General features: G+C 36.4%; 1 protein-coding gene across 2 annotated transcripts in view; it reads right to left on the reverse strand.

Annotated features, from left to right (window-relative positions):
* LOC112056481 (C-type lectin 37Db) overlaps nt 1-20,803 on the reverse strand; it is a 119,644-nt gene that overhangs the window by 46,999 nt on the left and 51,842 nt on the right. The window contains exons 2-3 of one of the 2 annotated variants that reach the window (XM_052885708.1): nt 20,266-20,577; nt 8,732-8,788 (exon numbers count right to left, since the gene is read on the reverse strand). In XM_052885708.1, the coding sequence (XP_052741668.1) occupies nt 8,732-8,788; nt 20,266-20,577 (369 nt within the window). The remainder of the gene's footprint in view (nt 1-8,731; nt 8,789-20,265; nt 20,578-20,803) is intronic. The other variant, XM_052885705.1, reaches the window with a different exon arrangement.

The following is a 20,803-nucleotide window of genomic DNA, read 5'->3' on the forward strand; positions in this document are numbered from 1 at the left end:
ATTTAATTTCTTAAAATGCATACAACTGAAAAGTTGGAGATGCATGCCCCGGACCGTACTTTTACTCCCTCCGGAAACAGAAGCAGAGGTCATATCCACTAAGCTATCACGGCTCTCAAGCAAAGTCTCATAAAAACCTGCACTGAGCTAATAAGACAGTTCGCTTTCACACGAAATAACAATAATATATAGCGATAATAAAAAAAGAAAATGGCGAATTGGTAAGTCGAGACTAATCGAGCGAGCAATAAAGGATCTATTCAACTCAAAGATTCAAAAAGGTCGAAATATATCCGCTTAAGAGCCGTCCAAGTTAATCTAAAGGACGCTACTTAAAACACGAATAAAAAATACTGTCCGCTATAAGTAAAAATATTCGTATCTTGGACATTTTCGTGACTGTATTTAAATATGAAATGCCCCTGCGTGACTTATCGGTTTAAATGAATACAGCCTGATATTATCGCTTTATAAAACTATCATTAAATGGTGTTTACATTGACTCTCCAACTAGCTTTTATGATTAAGTAAAACTTTAGGGTCTTGAGTTTGAGTTCTAGTTGAGGGCTTTAAAATATTGAGCTTTCCCGGAGAACACTGCGATTTTGTGACAATTCGTTTTCACAAATTCCGCGTAAACCATAGAATTTTCAAGGAAAGTAGCGTATCTAATATGTGTTAGTTTATGGTATAACTAGCGGGCGCACGCGACTTCGTCCGCGTGGAATTCAGTTATTCACAAATCCCGCGGGAACCATGGATTTTTTCGGAATGAAAAGTAGTATGTGTTTATCCTGAGTTAAATCTATTTTCATTCCCAGCCAAATCGCCGCAAATTTTACAAAGTTTCACACAAACTTTCATCCCCTATTTTATCCCCTTGGGGGTAGAATTGATCATAATCCTTTCTTAGCGGATGCCTACGTCATAACATCTACCTGCAGGCCAAATTTCAGCCCTATCCGTCCTGTGGTTTGGGCTGTGCATTGATAGATCACTATGTCAGTCAGTCAGTCAGTCCTTTGAGTTTTATATATTTAGATATATCTCCATTACAATATGCAGACAAATCAGAACAGTATGTCCGACGTGAAAGAGTATTAACATACACACTACGCATAAAAGCTTTTGCCTTTAGTGAGTTATTACTCACTGACATATCAACTCCAAATTACTAAGACTTCTCGCCTTTAAAACTCGCATTTGTACCGGCTCCTCTTATGATAGATAGCACTATTTGACGGCCTCCGTGGCGCAGTGGTATGCGCGGTGGATTTACAAGACGGAGGTCCTGGGTTCGATCCCCGGCTGGGCAGATTGAGATTTTCTTAATTTGTCCGGGTCTGGCTGGTGGGAGGCTTCGGCCGTGGCTAGTTACCACCCTACCGGCAAAGACGTACCGCCAAGCGATTTAGCGTTCCGGTACGATGCCGTGTAGAAACCGAACGGGGTGTGGATTTTTATCCTCCTCCTAACAAGTTAGCCCGCTTCCATCTTAGACTGCATCATCACTTACCATCAGGTGAGATTGTAGTCAAGGGCTAACTTGTAAAGAATAAAAAAAAAAAAAAAAAACTATGGAAAGATTTTGGAGTTTTGATGAAAAAAAAATAGGTAATGTCTGTATTAAACATAACGCATAACGGCTGCACCAAACATAACGTTCTGCATTTTGATAAAATAATTTTGGGAAGTTAAAATTAAATCCAAGACCGAATGTATGTCGCGGCAAATTTTTTTTTGTTGCATCTGCTTTGATGAATCTAAGTTGTCATATTAATAAAAAAAAAACATACATACAGCCGAACGTAGAACCTCCTCCTTTTTGGAAGTCGGTTAAAAAAAATATATAGCAATTATTCTTTAAAACAAACAATGAAATGTAAATCACATTGAGACCATTTCTTTATGAAACAAAATATCTTCAAACGAAGATAAATCAACTTTACACATACATTACAGCGTTGTATCACCCCAGGGTAAGTATGAGTGTGTGAACAATTAAACATGTTCGTTATAGAAAATCCAGTTCCACCAAGGTCCCATAGTAAGTTGACCGCTTTCAGGGCATCTAGCGAGTGCAATGTTCTACAACACAGATGTAAAGGCCAAGGTCTTTAAACTAGGGCTGTTGCCATTGCACGCTATTAAATCAACCATAAATGCCTGGATGATTGGGAATACTTGGCGATTTTATTACGAAAAAAAATCTGACGAGCCGGTCTTGGAATTAAGGCTTCGCCAACTATAACGCGTATTTACCGCGCGTCAGAACGCTTGTTCGACGCCGTGCTTTAGCGTTGAATAGGCTAGTTGACACTTTTTTAAAATGGTCTATAGTTCATTGTTCTACTAGATTGAAAAAAAAAAATCATATTTTTAACCGACTTCCAAAAAGGAGGAAGTTCTACGTTCGGCTGTATGTATGTTTTTTTGAGACGTGATTACATGATAATTTTAGTTTTTTATTATGCTTTTGACAATACGAACCAAGGCGCCTGTCGCCCATGATGGTCTATATTTCAATTGACTCTATAACAAATCCCTTAGAAACGGAGCGTTTGACAAATATATTAGGTTGACGTTTAGTACATCAAGTAACATTGTGACGTCACAAAATGGACAACAGCGTCTTTGATGTTTGGACGATTTGTAAAAATACATGATTTTAAAGTAAGTTTTATAAGAAATCCTTAACTTTTCTTAATTATTATCGATATATTTTGGACCCTTTTTCCATGTTCTATGCGAAATTATTATTGTTTATATTAAATTTGATATAAGTCAACTACAACTTGGTACTTGTGTTGCGTTATGACTGTAGACAAATACTGGCGCTAGAAGTGCACAACGCTGTCTGTCTGTTTGACAAAGAGTTACCGTCATCGTTTATGACAATTCGATGTTATAACGCGGCGTCAGTCTAGCGTTCTGACGCGCGTTTAATACGCGTTATGTTGGGTGCAGCCTTAATAACATGCGGCGCAATTATACGAGTCCTAATTGGAGATCGTCTTTCTTTCGTATTTTCGTGTCATTCACAGGAGTCCCGAGGCCGTGGAGGCGTTAAAATAACTCTTAGTTTTATTGCTTCTTCGGATGAGGCATGTTTTTTGCAACTTAGCAAAAAATACGTTCCGTAGGTAGCGGACCTTTTCATGCAAATACTTGCACGCAAAAAATATTATGAATAGAAAATGTTTTTAACTTTATCTCTCGGAATGAGGACTCAATTACTGTTTGGATGTGGATGGAAAAACGATTTAACGCTAATCAGGGATTTTAAACTTATTTCGTGGTTGTTCATTATGAATGTTATTTAAACAGGTACATACCACGATAAAACGACGAGATTTTTATTGTCGATATTTCGACCCAGTTGCATGGACCGTGGTCACGAAGGGACTGACCCGTCGTCACCACGATCCATGCAACTGGGTCGAAATATCATCATGCTAATCATGGATTTCATTTTTGTCGTTTTATTAATGACAACTGTGATGGTATTGGTCGAAGTTTGTAGGGGTACAGTTGAATCAACCTATATCAATGACTCGTATCTAACTGGAAGTGCAAATTGAGTGGCGGTATATGCCTTTACCGTGAGCCGTGATAGCCCAGTGGATATGACTTTTGCCTCCGATTCCGGTGTGGGTATGAATCCGGTCCGGGGCATGCACCTCCAACTTTTCAGTTGTGTGCATTTTAAGAAGTTAAATATCACGTCTCTCAATCGGTGAAGGAAAACATCGTAAGGAAACCGGCATACCAGAGGATTATCTTAATTCTCTGCGTGTGTGAAGTCTGCCAATCCGCATTGGGCTAGCGTGGTGGACTATTAGCCTAACCCCTCTCCTTCTGAGAGGAGTGAGCCGAATATGGGTTGATGCCTTTACCTTTATTAATTTAGCTATTAATATAAAATTTCTAAATTCTGAAATCGATTTATGATTCAATGAACTACCTTGACAGACGGACAACAACGTAAGGTTTTTCCACTTGAGGTCTTCCATTAAAAAACAAAAAAGTCATAGTTTAAGTACCATCTAGTTTTCATTTTAGTTCTTCATGTTACATGCTTGGGTTTAGGTGTTTATTGTTTTAGTTAGTGTAAATAATTGTACATAATTAGTAACAGAGAAAAGCTTATTATCAGTAAGTTGTTGGATGGTGTTTAGGTCACACTTAGTGCGTTCGGACATAGAATGTGTTCCTCAACCTTGGTTCAAAATCGACCGGTTCAAATGTCACCAGTAGAGATCGTCCAAACTGGTTACATTCGCTAGATGGTTTTAAACACTAGGTTCATTTTGTACGGTCTATAAAATATAATGAACTACTGAGCAGAGGCATACTTTATGGTGTTCTTGACTTTTGGTTTTAATAACCAATATTATTTGAAAAGTTTTTATCCTACGTAGACATTGATTCTGATGGTAAGTGATGATGCAATTTAAGATGGAAGCGGGCTAAATTGTTGGGAGGTGGATGAATATCCTTTTCGGATTCTACTTCGGATATTTATCGAGACAGTCATCAATGCATAATAGAAAGTAGGTATATGTCTATTCACTATTGGTTTAAAGATGTAAAACTTTAAATGTAAAAAAAAATGTATTTAGGAGAATTCTCGCTTTTAATTATAATTTTTTTAAGCTATTTGTAGTGTAGCACACTCACACATAGATATTAGTATTGTATTGTATGTAACGTAACGTATTGTCAGTTTGCAGGTTACGGCCAGTTTCTTCATCGTGCGTAACAGTCAAAGTAACGTCATAAAGCAAAAGTGACGGTCTTAATCACGGAAAAATAGTCTTCTTTACTACTTACTACTTTTACTGTGATAGACCGTGATAGCCCAGTGGATATGACCTCTGCCTCCGATTCCGGAGGGTGTGGGTTCGAATCCGGTCCGGGACATGCACCTCCAACTTTTCAGTTGTGTGCATTTTAAGAAATTAAATATCACGTGTCTCAAACGGTGAAGGAAAACATCGTGAGGGAACTTTCATACCAGAGAATTATCTTAATTCTCTGCGTGTGTGAAGTCTGCCAATCCGCACTGGGACAGCGTGGTAGACTATTGGCCTAACCCCTCTCATTCTGAGAGGAGACTCGAGCTCAGCAGTGAGCCGAATATGGGTTGATGACGACTTTTACTGTTACTTTAGTTTTACATGAAGAAACTGGCTGTAAGTCAATAAAGTTACTTGGTCGCAGTCAGACGTGTGTTTAATTGACTCCAGTTCAACCACAAGTCGCATCACCTCACCACACTAATAGAACATAACAGTCAATGTAAAACTTCTAATACATATAATGTTAAGAAGCTTTAGAAATAGAGGCGATTACGAGACGTATGGCTGCGTATTGTAAGAAAGCGTTTATCTTTTTTTTATTCTTTACAAGTTAGCCCTTGACTACAACCTCACCTGATGATAAGTGATGATGTAATTTCACAGAATTCTAGCATGAAAACATATTAGTAGGGAGCAGACTAAATGTTTGGCGCATACTAATCTATGCGTATTATTTATACGCAAAAGTCTTCCGTAAATAAAAACTGGAGCAATTAATTTAATGAAGAACACGGAAAATCTATTATGTGATATATTGGAAAATTAAAAAAGGTAATCTAAATAAATGACCCAGGAAGCGACCTAACCTTCAGTAGGTCAAGTGACATTCATTAATATTTTATTAGGCTATGTCCAAGCGGACGTGACGTCACACAAGCCATAAAGAGATCAATCAGCTGAAATAGTTTCCCAATCTACATATTAAATTAAGATTTTTAATAGATACACGTGAAGATGTTTTAAGTTAATTATAGGTCATCTTCAAATATTTCGAAATAGGTCAAATATAAAGCAATATATTTTAATATGTCATCTCATATCATCAATAACAGGATGTATTAGTATGGTATTTTTTTGCTGATTTATATTATAATTAATTAATTATACAATCCATATTGTGCATAGTAATTAACTATTTAAGGCCAGTCATAAAGTAAAGCATTTCGTGACACGCGTAGAGAGGTAGAGTGGAGTAATATTATATCGATAAAATAATAAATTAAAAAAAATGAAAAAAAATATCGATATCAACCATTTTATACCTACTATGAAACGTACAAAGGATACGATAAATAAAAGTAGGTAATAATATATTATGAAGGAAAGACAGCAACACAATAATAGATGATATCTAACAATATGAGCATGCAAAATACATGAGGTTCTTACAAAATATGAAATTCTTTTTCATATGTAAAATTTCTTTTGAACCGTAATAAATTAAATTTTGTATCGACAGTTCGGTAGTTTAGTAGAGATGTATTTTTATTTTTAACCGACTTCATATATGCTAGGTAATAATTATATATTTTTCTAAGACCTAATAATTGTAATTAATTGATATTTGGATGTATTCGTATTTAGGTTGAGTACATTATTTTCAGGGAAGAAAGCTTTCTCTGATTATTACTATCATCATCATCATCTTCAGTTCATTTTATTTTAGGCTTGTGGAAGGCTAGGCCAGGCCTCATTCTTTAAATTAAATTCATAACTTAATTTAAGAAAAATTTTGGTTAATATTTGCCTATTCTTAATATTAGGTAAAGTTTGTGTGTTTGTAAGGGTAATTATCTGGATCTACTGCGCAGATTTTGAAAATACTTACCAATAGAAAACCACGTTGTTTGTGAGTGTCCTAAGCTATATTTTTTCCCCGGATTCACATAAGATCGTGAACTACGCGGGTGAAACCTGCATTTGCTAATCTATGATAAAAAAAACCTTCAGATATTGTAACTTTTAAGTACATTGTTTTATAATATTAACATCAATAAATTATATTTATTCGGTTTGAAGCTGGAAGTTTACAACATATCGATTAGAACAATATCGACAGCAAATTCGATAAGTTTTATCGATTACCTATTTGTTAGACGTCACTAACAAACAATTTATTGTTAAGAACGTGTTATTGTTAGGCGTAAGAACGTTTCGACAAATGAACAGAACGCATTTGTATTTAATTAATTTCTGCTATGAACACGCCTACTATGACACTAGGAAAACATGCAAATATTTTTTTTGGTTGCAAATAAATATTGGTAGCCTTTACATGACAATCAAGTAACATTAAGAATGTAAAGATCGTTGGAATGTAACCAATTAGTGTGTTATTGTTTTAGCTTCACCACTGGATGCATTTATGGTTATTGATCTAACTGTCCCTTTAATATTATTCTGGCCACTTGTTGTTTTGTGGGAAATCCATAGGCCTATAATGGAGCAACGATTCGCAGAGCAAAGCTTTAACTTTCTAGGATGTTCTATGTGTCCTAATAGAGGTAAAGAGCTGTGATAGCCCAGTGGATATGACCTCTCACTCCGACTCCGGAGGGTGAGAGTTCGAATCCGGTTCGGGGCATGCACCTCCAACTTTTCAGTTGTGTGCATTTTAAGAAATGAAATATCACGTGTCTCAAACGGTGAAGGAAGAACATTGTGAAGAAACCTGTATCCCAGAGACTTTTCTTAATTCTCTGCGTGTGTGAAGTCTGCCAATCCGCATTGGGCCAGCGTGTTGGACTATTGGCCAAACCCTTCTCATTTTGAGAGGAGACTCAGCAGTGAGCCGGACATGGGTTGATAATGATGATGAATGATGAAAGTTTGTGGTGATGTAGGGGTAAACTCTGGATCTACTGAACCGATTTTGAAAATTCTACCACTAAAAGCCACGTTATGTGTGAGTATCATAGGTTATGTTTTATCGTCGTATTCCGTGATTTTTCGCGCCGGTGCTGCCTGACACTGGCCTGGACCATTTAATAAATAACGTATTGATAAATTTAATTAATTTTACATAACATTCAGACCAAAAAGATTAAGATAGACAAATCGTATCATTAGGTATACATAATATAGACTCAATTTGGAGCTGGCTATCTAGATTTTTTGTCGATAAATACAGACACTCCGATTTTTTATTGTTTAATGTGTTGGCGTTTATAGTTATGATATTATTTAAATACGTTTACGAAAACCAGTTAGATACGAAACGCTTTACAACTTAAGCCTGTAATAAAATTAAGATTGAAGGCAATCTCAAAAAGATTGTAAGATTTGATGAAAGAGAACCTCTCTGGCGGAGTTTAATATGTCATTATCAAGAAGTCCAGAGTTCGATTTCCAGATCAATTAAGCAATTCATATTTTCAAGTCCGCTCTGGAGGGTTCAGGTGTGGTTGGTTACGAATTGTCCACCTAAAAACCAGAGAAAGGCGCGAAAGGCGCCTAATAGAAAGACCTAATAGAAAATCCAGCAATTAAGTTGATTATTATACTTAGTTGTATATTGTGGTACCTACATATTTAAATTATATATTCTAATACAATCTTGGACTTCATCATCATATAGCATTAAGTGATAACACTATCACAGCACAGATTACATATATGTACAAGTGCTATTTAATAAAAAAACTGAAAGATCCACTGCGGTTTCACCCGCATAATTCCCATTCCTGTGGTAATACGGGGATAAAATAAAGCTTGTTACTCGCTGATAATATAGTTTTCCATATGTGAAAGAATTTTTAAATTTTTTCCGGTATTGCCGCAGCCTATCGTATTCGTAACACAAAATAAAAAAATCTTACTTCTAAGAATTAGACAGAATTTAGATACAAAAGATTTATCAATTTGCTTACGATAACTATTCTCCGACTCGCCTTCATAAGAATGACTGCTATACTTTTTACTCCTACCTGAAACAATAAAACAGAAAGCCTTGAGTCTAAACAGGTAACTAGATGTAAGAGTGCTCACACACTACGATGTATTCACGCGCAGTTATAAAAATAATTCAGCCGATGCATTCTTTAAAGTAACAGCAATGTGACAACGTAAATTTTCGTGGCAAGTTCGTGGTTAGCGACATTTTAATTTTGGCACAACATAGTTTTATATACGAAAAGTTCGTCGGCGAGTGTAAAATAGTGGAATCGCACGGATTTAGTGTTCTTTTAAGATGTATACTAGTCTGCCATCAAACAACTTTACTGCAAACAGTATTTGTCTGAAGGGTATGGTTACTGGCACATGAGGCGTAACAGCTATGAGTCAAGACGTTGGACATAAGAGGGCACTGCATAGGATTGGTTCCTTGCATACCCAGTGAAGTATTGGTCCGTATGGTGGTGGTTGGTGGTAGCTATCAGAGCTATGTATATATTTGTAAAACACAAACATTAAAAATTTTCATAAAAAAATTGAACCGACTTCAAAATCAGAAAATAAAGTAAATGGCGAAAGATAACATCGTATGTGTTACCTTTTGATCACAAAAAATAAAACATACGCGTCGTATTGAGAACCTCCTCCTTTTTTGAAGTCAGTTAAAAATAAATTTTGGAATTTTAACAAAAAGTGTTTGTGAAAGTTAAAGGAAAATTATTGTAGTTTTGCGTTTAAACGCGCAATAAAACATCGTCGTGTGTTAAGGTTCTAATGAAGATGATGTGATTAACCAAAATTGTTTTCACGGCCTTAAATCCGTTAACATTTGGCCTGTCTAATTTAGGATGATTTAATGGCGGATCTTCGGTTGAAACGGCAAATTTTCACATTATATTTACATAAAATATTCTTCAAATCTTCAAAGGTATTTTACGTAACTAACAAATCCGATTTCTTACGGTAATAGTTGTATAATGGAATCATTAAGTAAGGATCTATCACAACAGAGTCAGCATAATGAGGTTTGTTTAGGTTGTTGAATCTAACTTAATTAAATCAATTGTATATACCGGTATGTACATAGGCACCTATTATTAGCTTGATTTAGCCTTCACAAAGTAGGTTGTATAGAAAAATTGAATATAGGTAAGTAAGCTCCATTTCCACTTAATAAGTACAAGTAGCCATGCTATTTTCCGCTACCAAACAGCATTGGTGTGTTTCGGTCTAAAGGGCATGGTTTTCATTGTAATTATAGGCCCACGAGCCTCAACACCTCAGGTTGATTGACGGCTTGTAAGTTTGTTTCCTGTTACTCATAATTTTTAATAAAAAATTCAAATGAAAAACTCGATATTTCGACCCAGGACTTCGTATTCTGACGCCACATAGACACTAAATTAAGAAAGCAATCCATTTACACGAGTCTATAAAAATCGATTTTCTCATCGATTCAAAACTTAATAAAGTACGCAATGTTAGCTAGTAGTAATGAACGCGTTGAAAACTGGGACTTTCCATTTAAAAAATGCATCATACATAGTTGCTGTATAGGGTTTTCGAATAATTATAAAATATTTTGAGCACGTCGTCGGCTCAATCAATCTCTGCAAAGCGTACACATACGCTGTGTATACTTTAATCACTTAGAACTCCATCGACCTGAAACGTTACTTGGTTCTGTATGATTACATGTTCTACTTTGCTGACATACCGCATGTTTACATATTTTTTACTAGTTCCTGGCAAAATTGGAGTTATAAAACTGAAAATTAAAATGCATCTTTTTAAGGCTTTACCTACATGTTTCTTGCATGTTCTTTTTGTTCTGTGTACTTTTTTTTTCTGTTTGTTTAAGTGCCGTAAGCTCCTTAATGGGATTTCAGCGGCGTCAGGGGGGGTTTGAGCGAGCGCAGAAGCATCGCCTGATGGGATCGAAAGGCAAAAGCAGAATAATTGGGCGAAAAGACTCTAATGGCGTCTCCTTTGAGACTAGGACCTATGCTTAGAAAGCCGTTCGGGAAGAGTGTTTAGGCCTGAGTGTATCAGTACGGGCGCCCCTGACATCGTGAGTTAAAAAGCCCACGTCTGGGTTACGTCAGATATCAGGGACCTCGTCTTCGCCGGCGAAGACGCTATGCAGCTTGTGTTTGTGTTGCCTGGCAAGCATTGTCGTTCGTTATGTCATCGTCAGGATCGTAAGGGACGTTTTTTGGGCGTCTAGATCTACAATCAGCGTTGGAATTGGAGGTCTAGCTGCAAGCCTCAACCACTAGTTAGTTGGGGTGGGTGGCGGCTCTCTCAAAAGTTCTAGTTCTCTTGGGGAGATCTAGGTCTCACCCATCACCCGTGGCTTGGCGTATGAATCGGTTAGGAAGTCAGATATCGGGGACCTCAGTTTGTATGGTAACAACTAGGTAGTACGTGGATAACAAAAATCGCGACACGAGAATTTTATACATCACGAGAAGACGATTAGGTACTCTTGTATACAACAAACAAAACTGACAGATTGTGTTTTCATCATTAACAGTCGATGGACGTCCACTGCTGGACATAGTGGCTCCCTGCAACCCGCTTGATGTCTTCGGTCCACCCAGTGGGGGGTCGACCAACACTGCGCTTTCCGGTGCGGGGTCGCCATTCCAGCACCTTGGGACGTCCATCGGCTCTTCGAACTATGTGGCCTGCCAATTGCCACTTCAACTTCGCGACTCGCTGAGCTATATCAGTGACTGGTTCTTCTGCGGATCTCCTCATTTCTGATTCGATCACGCAGAGAAACCCCAAGCATCGCTCGCTCCATCGCCCGCTGAGTGACTTCGAGCTTTTTATGAGGGCCACAGTTAGATTGTGTTTTAACTAATAAAAATATGCGAAGCAACACAAAACTGATGCACTAACAATTACAAGTGCTTAAAGTAGAACTAATATAGCTATAAAATAAATGACAGTTCACTGCAAAACTGAGGTTTGTGTTTGTTTTTTGCGCAATTGTACTACAATATTGTTATCTCGTGGCCCACAGTCTGAATGTCCTCTGCATTACAATAGTGTTGGAAACACATTAACAAATGAAAAACGCCGCCCAAACTCACGTGCCGTTTGTTTGGACAAATCCAATAACAGATCAGATTATTTATAGATTAAAGTATGCCCTTGAATGTTATCTTGTAATGTATAACAGTAGTTTTTGTCTTTTCCCAAAGACGCCATACGTGCGTTGATTTTATGAGTAGGTATGTGACAAATATTTAGAACAAACAGGTGACTTTACTTTTCTATTTTCCAAGAAATTATAAAAGCGCGAACAAGTTGTTGCCTTTTTCTTCCAAGAAATTATAACGCAGTAACAAGTAGTAACTAACTTCCGTTTCTTTCTTCCAAGAAATTATAAGTGACAGTTGGGCGTGTCTCAGATTAAATTTTAAACCGCCATTCTTAATTACATCTAATATTATTATTTACAGAGTAAAATATTAACACCTTGCCATATCCGAACAGCGTGGTGGGTCTAAGCTACACACTCTCTATGAGGATTTCTTGTCATGGGAACCATTAAAGTATGCTGGTGATGAGGACCGGCCCGTCCATACGGCGAACGGAGCAGTCGCTCCAGGCGCAAAATCCTGCGGTTGAGTAGGATTATCATTTCGGCGCTCCTGCGCCTGATTTTCAATTGGTCACCCCAGAGTATGGTCGAGATCTTCGCGTTCCATTCTTACTTTACACTCATAATTTGGTATAGGTATCTACATATTATTAGGAACAAACAGGAGAGGCGCCATAATTGGATCTCGCTCCATTCTAAAATTTACTTCGGGCCGGCGCTGCTGGTGATGAATACAAGTGTCGTGTGTTAAGTGTGACGTGGTCATAAAGTGAGTTTCGAAGCTTCGCGCGCTGGTGTGTTTTGCGATAAAATTTAGCTTGAAGTGAAACCGTTTTAAATAAACAGGGCTAGGGTTCATTCACAGGAGTCCGCAAAAAGAAAATAAGTAGAACGCTACTGCGCGCTATAGAGCTGGCGAAGTATTTGTTACGATATTTTTATATTATCGTTGAAGATATAATTTATTGTATATATTTATGACAGCCTCCGTAGCGTAGTGGTATGCGCGGTGGATACACAAGACGCAGGTCCTGGGTTCGATCCCCGGCTGGGCAGATTGAGATTTTCTTAAATTGTCCAGGTCTGGCTTGTGGGAGGCTTCGGCCGTGGCTAGTTACCACTCTACCGGTAAAGACGTACCGCCAAGCGATTTAGCGTTCCGGTACTATGCCGTGTAGAAACCGAAAGGGGTGTGGATTTTCATCCTCCTCCTTGACAAGTTAGCCCGCTTCCATCTTAGACTGCATTATCACTTTGTACCAGATTGTAGTCAAGGGCTAACTTGTAAAGAATAAAAATAAAAAATATATGTATCTACTTGCTTTGGAAAGTCCATTTTGAATATATCTTGTCTCTTTCTCATAGGCCTATGGCTATCCACATAGATAAGATTCTCACATCGAATTCGTCGTTCTTAACGTTGGCAGTTTAAAAAGACAACTTTATTTTATGTCTACAAAATCGCGAAATAAATTAACAACTCTAATTATCTTGACTGTACTTTTACATAGAGATATTTCATTACAATTTTAAGGTCTGCGAGTCTTTGCAATCCAAGAAATTAGTAACTCCAAAGCCCCGGCAAGACTATTGTTAGTATAATTCCGGCCGCGCACGGAATTAAGCGCTTATATTGTTAGGGTAAGTCCAAAGATTATCTTTGAAGAAATAATTTTAAAGCCCGGCCTGCGACTGCAGACTTCAGCCTTGGAAATGGGTCAGAGCTCTAACGATGCTCCTTTCTTTTACACTTTTTCGCATCCATGTCGCTGTGTTGAGTTTCAGTGCGTTTCCATTGGATGAAAAGTTATAATGAAGATGGATGACGCTATTCATTGTATGGATTTTTCAATGATTAGTGAACAATTTGTAAAATCGGCGTTACGACATGTAGTTTGAAACATTTGAACATTTGAATGATGCTACGTCTGGACTCTGAATCTTTGTTAAAATAAGTAAATAGTGCACTTTGCCGAGTGTTGTCGATTTTTTAGCGTAAATCGTTCAATGTCGACAGTGTTAAAATATTTGCATGAATAAAAATACACACAAACATAGATGCATGCATATAAACTGAGTTTTGAAAATAAATGAATATTTTCAGAACTCCGATTAAAATACAAACAAATAAATAAATATGTATTTACTTTTCATGAACAATATTTATAAAAGGATTACCGCCTTCAAATTATACACTGAAATCTTAATTTTGAAAAATATTTATTTAAGAGACGACGCAGGGGTCGATCAATCTTCTTTTTCTGAAGTCAGATAAAAATGTATTAGTACATGAATGCAAGTGAAATGTATAATAATCATTCTGTGCATGTATTTGTCACTCCTATAAATTTTCTGTGTGTTAAATTAGTTTCCTGGATGATTTAAAAATACTATTGAACACGATAGATGTTAATATTCGCAATTTATATTAAAGAATTTATCCGAGTTAGGATAGTACCACGTTCTGTCGCAACCGCTAATAACAATATTAAACCGTGCCGGTTAAATTGCCGTGACGGCAGCGTTCATTGAAAACGCGTACTTTGTTGAAAGCTGCCGGCATTATGAAAGAATCCAACCCGCCGGGAAATCAGTGGTACGCCATAACGTTGAGATGAAGTGCGGTTAGGACGTCAACGTTCTTGTGAACTGATGTTTTAGAACTCATTTACGAGTTATTGCATTTGCTTTTAGATAAAGAGGCTTGCCCTCGCGTAATGTTACTTTTCTCTCACAGTTTCTAACCGATCTGTAGCGTTATATTGTAACGAGTGTTGTATTCGTCTCTATCTCTCTCTGTTTAACACGATGTGACGTATTCGTAGCTCACTCGATCGAGTTATAAAAAAAATTGTTACAAGCACTACACTCATAAACACACACACGATAATGGAATTTTGATAGTGGAATTAAAACATATTTTGTTTTAAACGCTTAAGAGATCTTTCTTGAAAATTGTTAACCAGATTGGAATTTTTATCTGTAAGTAGGTGTATTCTATAACTATTGTATTTCTTACTAAACTTAGTTTTTTTAACTCTCTCGCAAACAAATGAGCCTATTTTTCCACTGAATATTGATTTATTACTTATTTGTTATGTTGATGTGTATAGTAAATAGTAAATCATTTAGAAAGTCGGTAGATACTTCATTTTAGCTATTTTGTTTAAAACTGTCTTATCTTTATGCTTGTAACTTCCCGACTAGTTGGGGGAAATGGGAATATTGGTCATATTTAAAAATATGTCAAATATTCTGTCATTTAAAAAAAAAAACTTTTGCTTAAGCTCTGGGACTAGAAAGTTTAAAAATAAAGATAGGTCAATAAGATTTTACGAGCGGTGTTCGTTGGAATCATCCTTCGGATGTAGCTGCCTTTTGAATTTTGATTTCTTTTGAATTTGATTCCTTTTGAGGGTTCTTAATTAAATTTATTTAAATTGGGTAAATCCAAAGTTCATGTATAGTAGGCAATTCTAATATATTCTTATTAAGCAGTCATTAAATTACCTACCATTTTATTAGATCCTGTAGGTACGTAAAATACCTTATGATTGAATATTAAAGTTAATTACATATTCATATTTTTACCTACGCTCGTTAAACTTTGAACGGGTGACATATTTTAATTTTTCACTTATCATATAAATTTATATTTCATCTTAAGGGGGAGATAGGTAACTAAAACTGAAAGTTTTTAGTACCTACCCATTCCTACCAAATGATCATCTCTTACAGTATCTACTGTTAAAACTAGTGAGCACTGAAAGAAAATTAAATTTTCTTTGTAACATTTCAGTGTAAGTAGTTTGTAGAGGAAACTACTGGATCTATTTTAAAAATTCTTTCACCAAAGGAAAGCTACATTATCAGTGAGTAATACAGGCTTTATTATATTCCCGTATTCCCATGGGAGTAGGAACTACGCGGGTGAAACCGCAGGGCGTCTGCCATTTCTGACATTTTTTTTCAAACGAACTGCGTATGGTGTAAAATGACGTCATCACTTCGCAATTTATTAATGTATGGAAAACTAATCTTGATTTATTAGTATTGCCACGGTGTCAAGGTTAATTTGAAACGAAGATTCCGTACTGATAATGAAATATTATAATTAGTACAAAACCAAATTGGAATTGGACTATTAGGCGTAAAAATGAATTAATAACTTCGATAGCTAATTAAATTGCTGTGTTGGAGGTTACTTTTATTATAAACTAATTAAAAAGTAACGGGAGCTCCGGGTAAATATACGCTAATCTATACTAATATTATAAAGAGTTAAACTTTGTGTGTTTGTGAGGTTATAGAGAGTAATCTCTGGATCTACGGAAAATTCTTTTATTAATAGAACGTGACGTTATTTGTGAGTGTCATGTATTAATTTTAGCTCCGTAGTCACGGGAACGGGAACTACGCAGGCAAAATCTTGGTGAAAACTAGCGTGGACTAATAAATAATACTAGTTTATAGACGCCTTTGTCGTTATGAGATTCACCGACATTATGACATTAGTACTAAGGTACAGTTTATATTTGGATTTTGATTTTGAAATTGTATAATAGTAGCTATTTATAATTATTACGTATACGTAAAATATACATAGATGTGGGTACCTATAGTAGATGCTTTTAAAAAGATAATGTTCAAATTATACCATCTAATATATAAGGACACCTTCAGGTTCTTTGTTTTTTGGTTTTTAACTATTTAATAGGATTGCCACATAATAATATTAATACCTAATAATCTATGGAAATGTCAGCTAAACAACTTTTTACGAGCCAAGCCTGCAAACTCAAACCTACTCCAATCTAAGGATCTTTTTTTTTTTGTTTTATAAATACTTAATAACTTACATCATAATTTTGTATAAGAGCCATTTTTTGGCGATGAGATTGGAATTTGAGAGGTAATTAGTTAAAAAAGTATCAGTTAAATATCCAAGCATATTTAACTGATACTTTTTAAACTAATTAATTGTTAAGTTAATTGCTAATTCACATATAATACAGTTCAATTAGATTTTCAAAAATATATAATTAAAATCATAAATCGTGGTAGGCGCTGATTGCGCTATTCCACTAGGCTACGATAAATTTTATATTTTCTTGCAAAACTATCGTGCAGAAATTTGGCACTCACGTTTGATTTTGGTCACAAAACTGTCATTTTAAGTATGGTATTCTACATTACGAAATAGCGAATTTTCATTTCTAGAGCAATCCTTAAAAAATAAACGGGTAAGTGTAGAAGTTCTTATATGATTATGTACTTCTGAATGCGATCAGCGTGCTTAGGCGGGCGCTGATTCTTTGCCAGAATATAGCACGAAGAACTTAGATCTCGTATCGCAGTAGACCGAAGTCTCACAGGTGGTCTCATGACCTATATATACACTCCGGACATCTACGTTCTGACTATCAGACTGATAGAATATTGTAAGTCAGTAGAGCATGTCGTTACTACAATGTGAATTGATGTAAGTACATGCTAATGCAGTCAACGGCGTCGCCAAAGGAAGGCAAGGGTCAACTGACCCTTGTCTTTAAATCTAAGTCCATTCAATCGACTTGCCTTGCAATAAAAATTGCCGTAGAGTACTACAATTAGGGTTAAGTTGCATACTCTTGACTTTAAATACATCAATTTTTTTTTTGCTCCATAATAGTATTAACTCTCCCCCACTCCCGCCTATTTCCAGGCTACGGATTAGTGAAGTCCTGGGTCTATTATCATTATGTCGAATCCAAAAAATATTCCGTTAATAATAATTCGTACAAAATATAAAAACAAAGTTGTTGTTTCAATGTCAATGGACACAAAAAAAAAGTCTGCATTTCTAACAGAGACATCTACTTATTAAAACACAAAAACGATTAGAATAACCAATTTTCGCCATAAAAACAAGAAGCTTATTTGATAAACATTCTTTATTTTCTTTTTTTATAAGTTTTAGTGTCGACGAACTAATTACGTGGAAGGTCGAGATATCCCGCGTTGAACCTATCACCAGTCATAATATAGAAATTACGATATATTTATAGCAATAAAACAGCATATTCAATTTTGGAGTTCCTTATACCTATTTCGTGTTGGTTACCATTACATATATTATCTTGACGACCGAGCTTTGGTCAATGTACTTGTATTTTAAAAACGTGAACCCACATTGAAGTGAGCCGTGATAGCCCAGTGGATACGACCTCTGCCTCCGATTTCGGAGGTTGTGTGTGCGAATCTGGTCCGGAGCATGCACTTCCAATTTTTCAGTTGTGTATTTTGAGAAATTAAATATCACGTGTCTCAAACGGTGAAGGAAAAACATCGTGAGGAAACGTGCATACCAGAGAATTTTCTTAATTCTCTGCGTGTGTCTGCCAATCCGCATTGTGCCAGCGTGGTGGACTATTGGTCTAACGCATCTCATTCTGAGAGGAGAGTCGAGCTCAGCAGTGAGCCGAATATGGGCTGATAATGATGATGATGATGAACCCACATTGCAGCAAAATGGCGAGTCTAAGCTCCGAACCCTACAGGAGGAAGAAGGTCCTTGCTTTAAGACTAAGTTATTATGGGAGAGAACGGATTTTAGACGTACCACGCAGCTAGGTCATTATATCCAATGTAGATTGGTGCACTTACGGTGATAATGTTAAATTCCCAACTCCAGGCTGGAATTTTTTTTAAAAGGGAGAAAAGTTTGATAGCTTGGCACATTGTCAAGAGAGAAGGAGATAAATTAGAGAAACTTGGCATCATTGGCAAATTGGAAGGAAAGATACCCCGAAGACGTAGATGCATCGGTCACATCAATCCATACCACTCTCGATACAAAAGTACACGAAGCTCTACAAGTCGCGAAAAGCAGTGCCGCATGGTGCGACATAGTGCAAAGAAAAGATTTGAGTGTGTGATAGGGGTCACGACCCTCAGCATTGAGGAACACGACGCGAGGGATAATGATAACAGGATAATGTTAATTCCTAATCCCGGACTAGCAAATTTCTTAAAAGGGAGAAACACATAGGGTAACCACTGGACGAGAACATCATGATGGTGATGATGATGATGATGATGATGATGATGATGATAATGATGATGATGATGATGATGATGGTGGTGATGATGATGATGGTGGTGTATACTTATACAAAAATTGTGTAATTAAATAGATAAAACAGCAGATACAGAACCCTATAATGCGTATCTTGCAACAGTAGCTCAGTAAAACAAATAAACGGTTAGGTACTAGACGGAACAGGTTGTGGAGTATCAACGACCTTGCCAAGGTCCCGGCGAATGTCATAAATAGTGGCGGAATAGCTTAGTAAATGTGAAAAGAAATTTAATACATTCATGGTTTTTTTGCGTCGTTTCACCGCGCGGTTATGGACAGTTGGGAATTTATTTACTTAGTTACTAACGTCTCATTTATGTAGCTTTTTACCCGACTGCAAGAAGGGTTATGTTTTTCGCGCGTATCTTGTATGTATGAATGTATGTAATATTATTTATTAACTTCATCCTTTAAATCTTCCAAAACTGAACGGATTTAAGAAATTAAGATATCTTTCGATTTATCTCACTAACCCAAGTGTTCTTAGATATAAAAAAAACCAATACGACGACTGTGAGACACTATAGACTCGAGGTAATTTTTTTTTCGAATATTGAATATATTATATAATAATATATGTTATTGGTATCAATTTCAAGGACTCATTAAGAGGATTTCTAAATGGTATATCATAGCCATATTAACAAAAAGCTAGAATTAGAAAAACGTTATTTCTTAATCGCTATAAAAAATACGCGAGGTGATTGACTAGGTGCGAGCAGGTTAGGCAGGCAGGTTTTTTTTTTAACTAACTTATATTTAATAACTATCGAGAAGATAAAAACAGAACTTTTGTGATTGAAAAGTTTAAAAAGTATTTGACCTAACATTCGTCAACATTGACACTCGCAATCCATTGCAAGTTTAGAGGCTGTACAATCAATTGGCACATCACAAGATGGTTGTTCAACACAAATATTTAACGTGCAAACGAAAAACTGATCTCGTATGCTTTACAAAATCTTACAAAATTTGCGCAAATATCATAGACATTCAGAAATAATCTGTAAATATAACACGTTGAGTACGTTTACCAACGGGTTTTGTATAATTATGGATCATTTTTTATTAGCACAAAACGTTTTATTTTGCCATAAATCGATTGCTGTTTTAAACGATTTTATGGCCGATAAATTTGAATGACAAACAATTAGTAATGGCTGTAATAAAACACTATAAAACACTTATAGAAGTCTTGTTATCTTACCGAAAACAAAATAACTTGTTGAGGATGAGAAGAGAGACAGGAAAGGCGTAAAATATTGTGTTTGTACCTTCAGAATATATGGAGTCAATTTGCTCGCTCTCAACGCTTTGTAAACTGTCATCTTCACCGTACTCCTGGACTTCTGGTGGATCTGGATCTGCCATTTCAGGCATATCTTGCATTTCTGTCTCCTCTGGTTCCAGATTTTGTACTTCTTTAACCGATTCTCTTATTGTCCTTTCCTCAGTTTTCTTTACCGGCAGAATGTCAAATATAGAAGGAGCTCTCACATTCCCACTGGCCAGTCCTAACTTCTTCTGAATATACGCTTCCAGGATCTGCTGGGTAATTTTATTCTGCCTCGCCAACTCTTGGGGGCCTGCGGGGAAATGAGAATGACAGATAAAAATGACTGCGCGAGAAACCAATTGTGGAAAAGTTCGGAGGGACAATTTGAAAACGAATCGACGTCATTTTTATCTGCTTCCCCATTTTCTCCGGTATTCAAGGGGTTAGGAATTATTTAAGTTAAAGGATTTTTTATAATCTATATCAGTTTTTAGTTTAATGATGTTATGTAGGTATTTTGTATAGCCTCCGAACTT

The sequence above is a fragment of the Bicyclus anynana genome, chromosome 15 (assembly GCF_947172395.1).
Source record: "Bicyclus anynana chromosome 15, ilBicAnyn1.1, whole genome shotgun sequence".
Taxonomy (NCBI): Eukaryota; Metazoa; Arthropoda; class Insecta; order Lepidoptera; family Nymphalidae; genus Bicyclus; species Bicyclus anynana.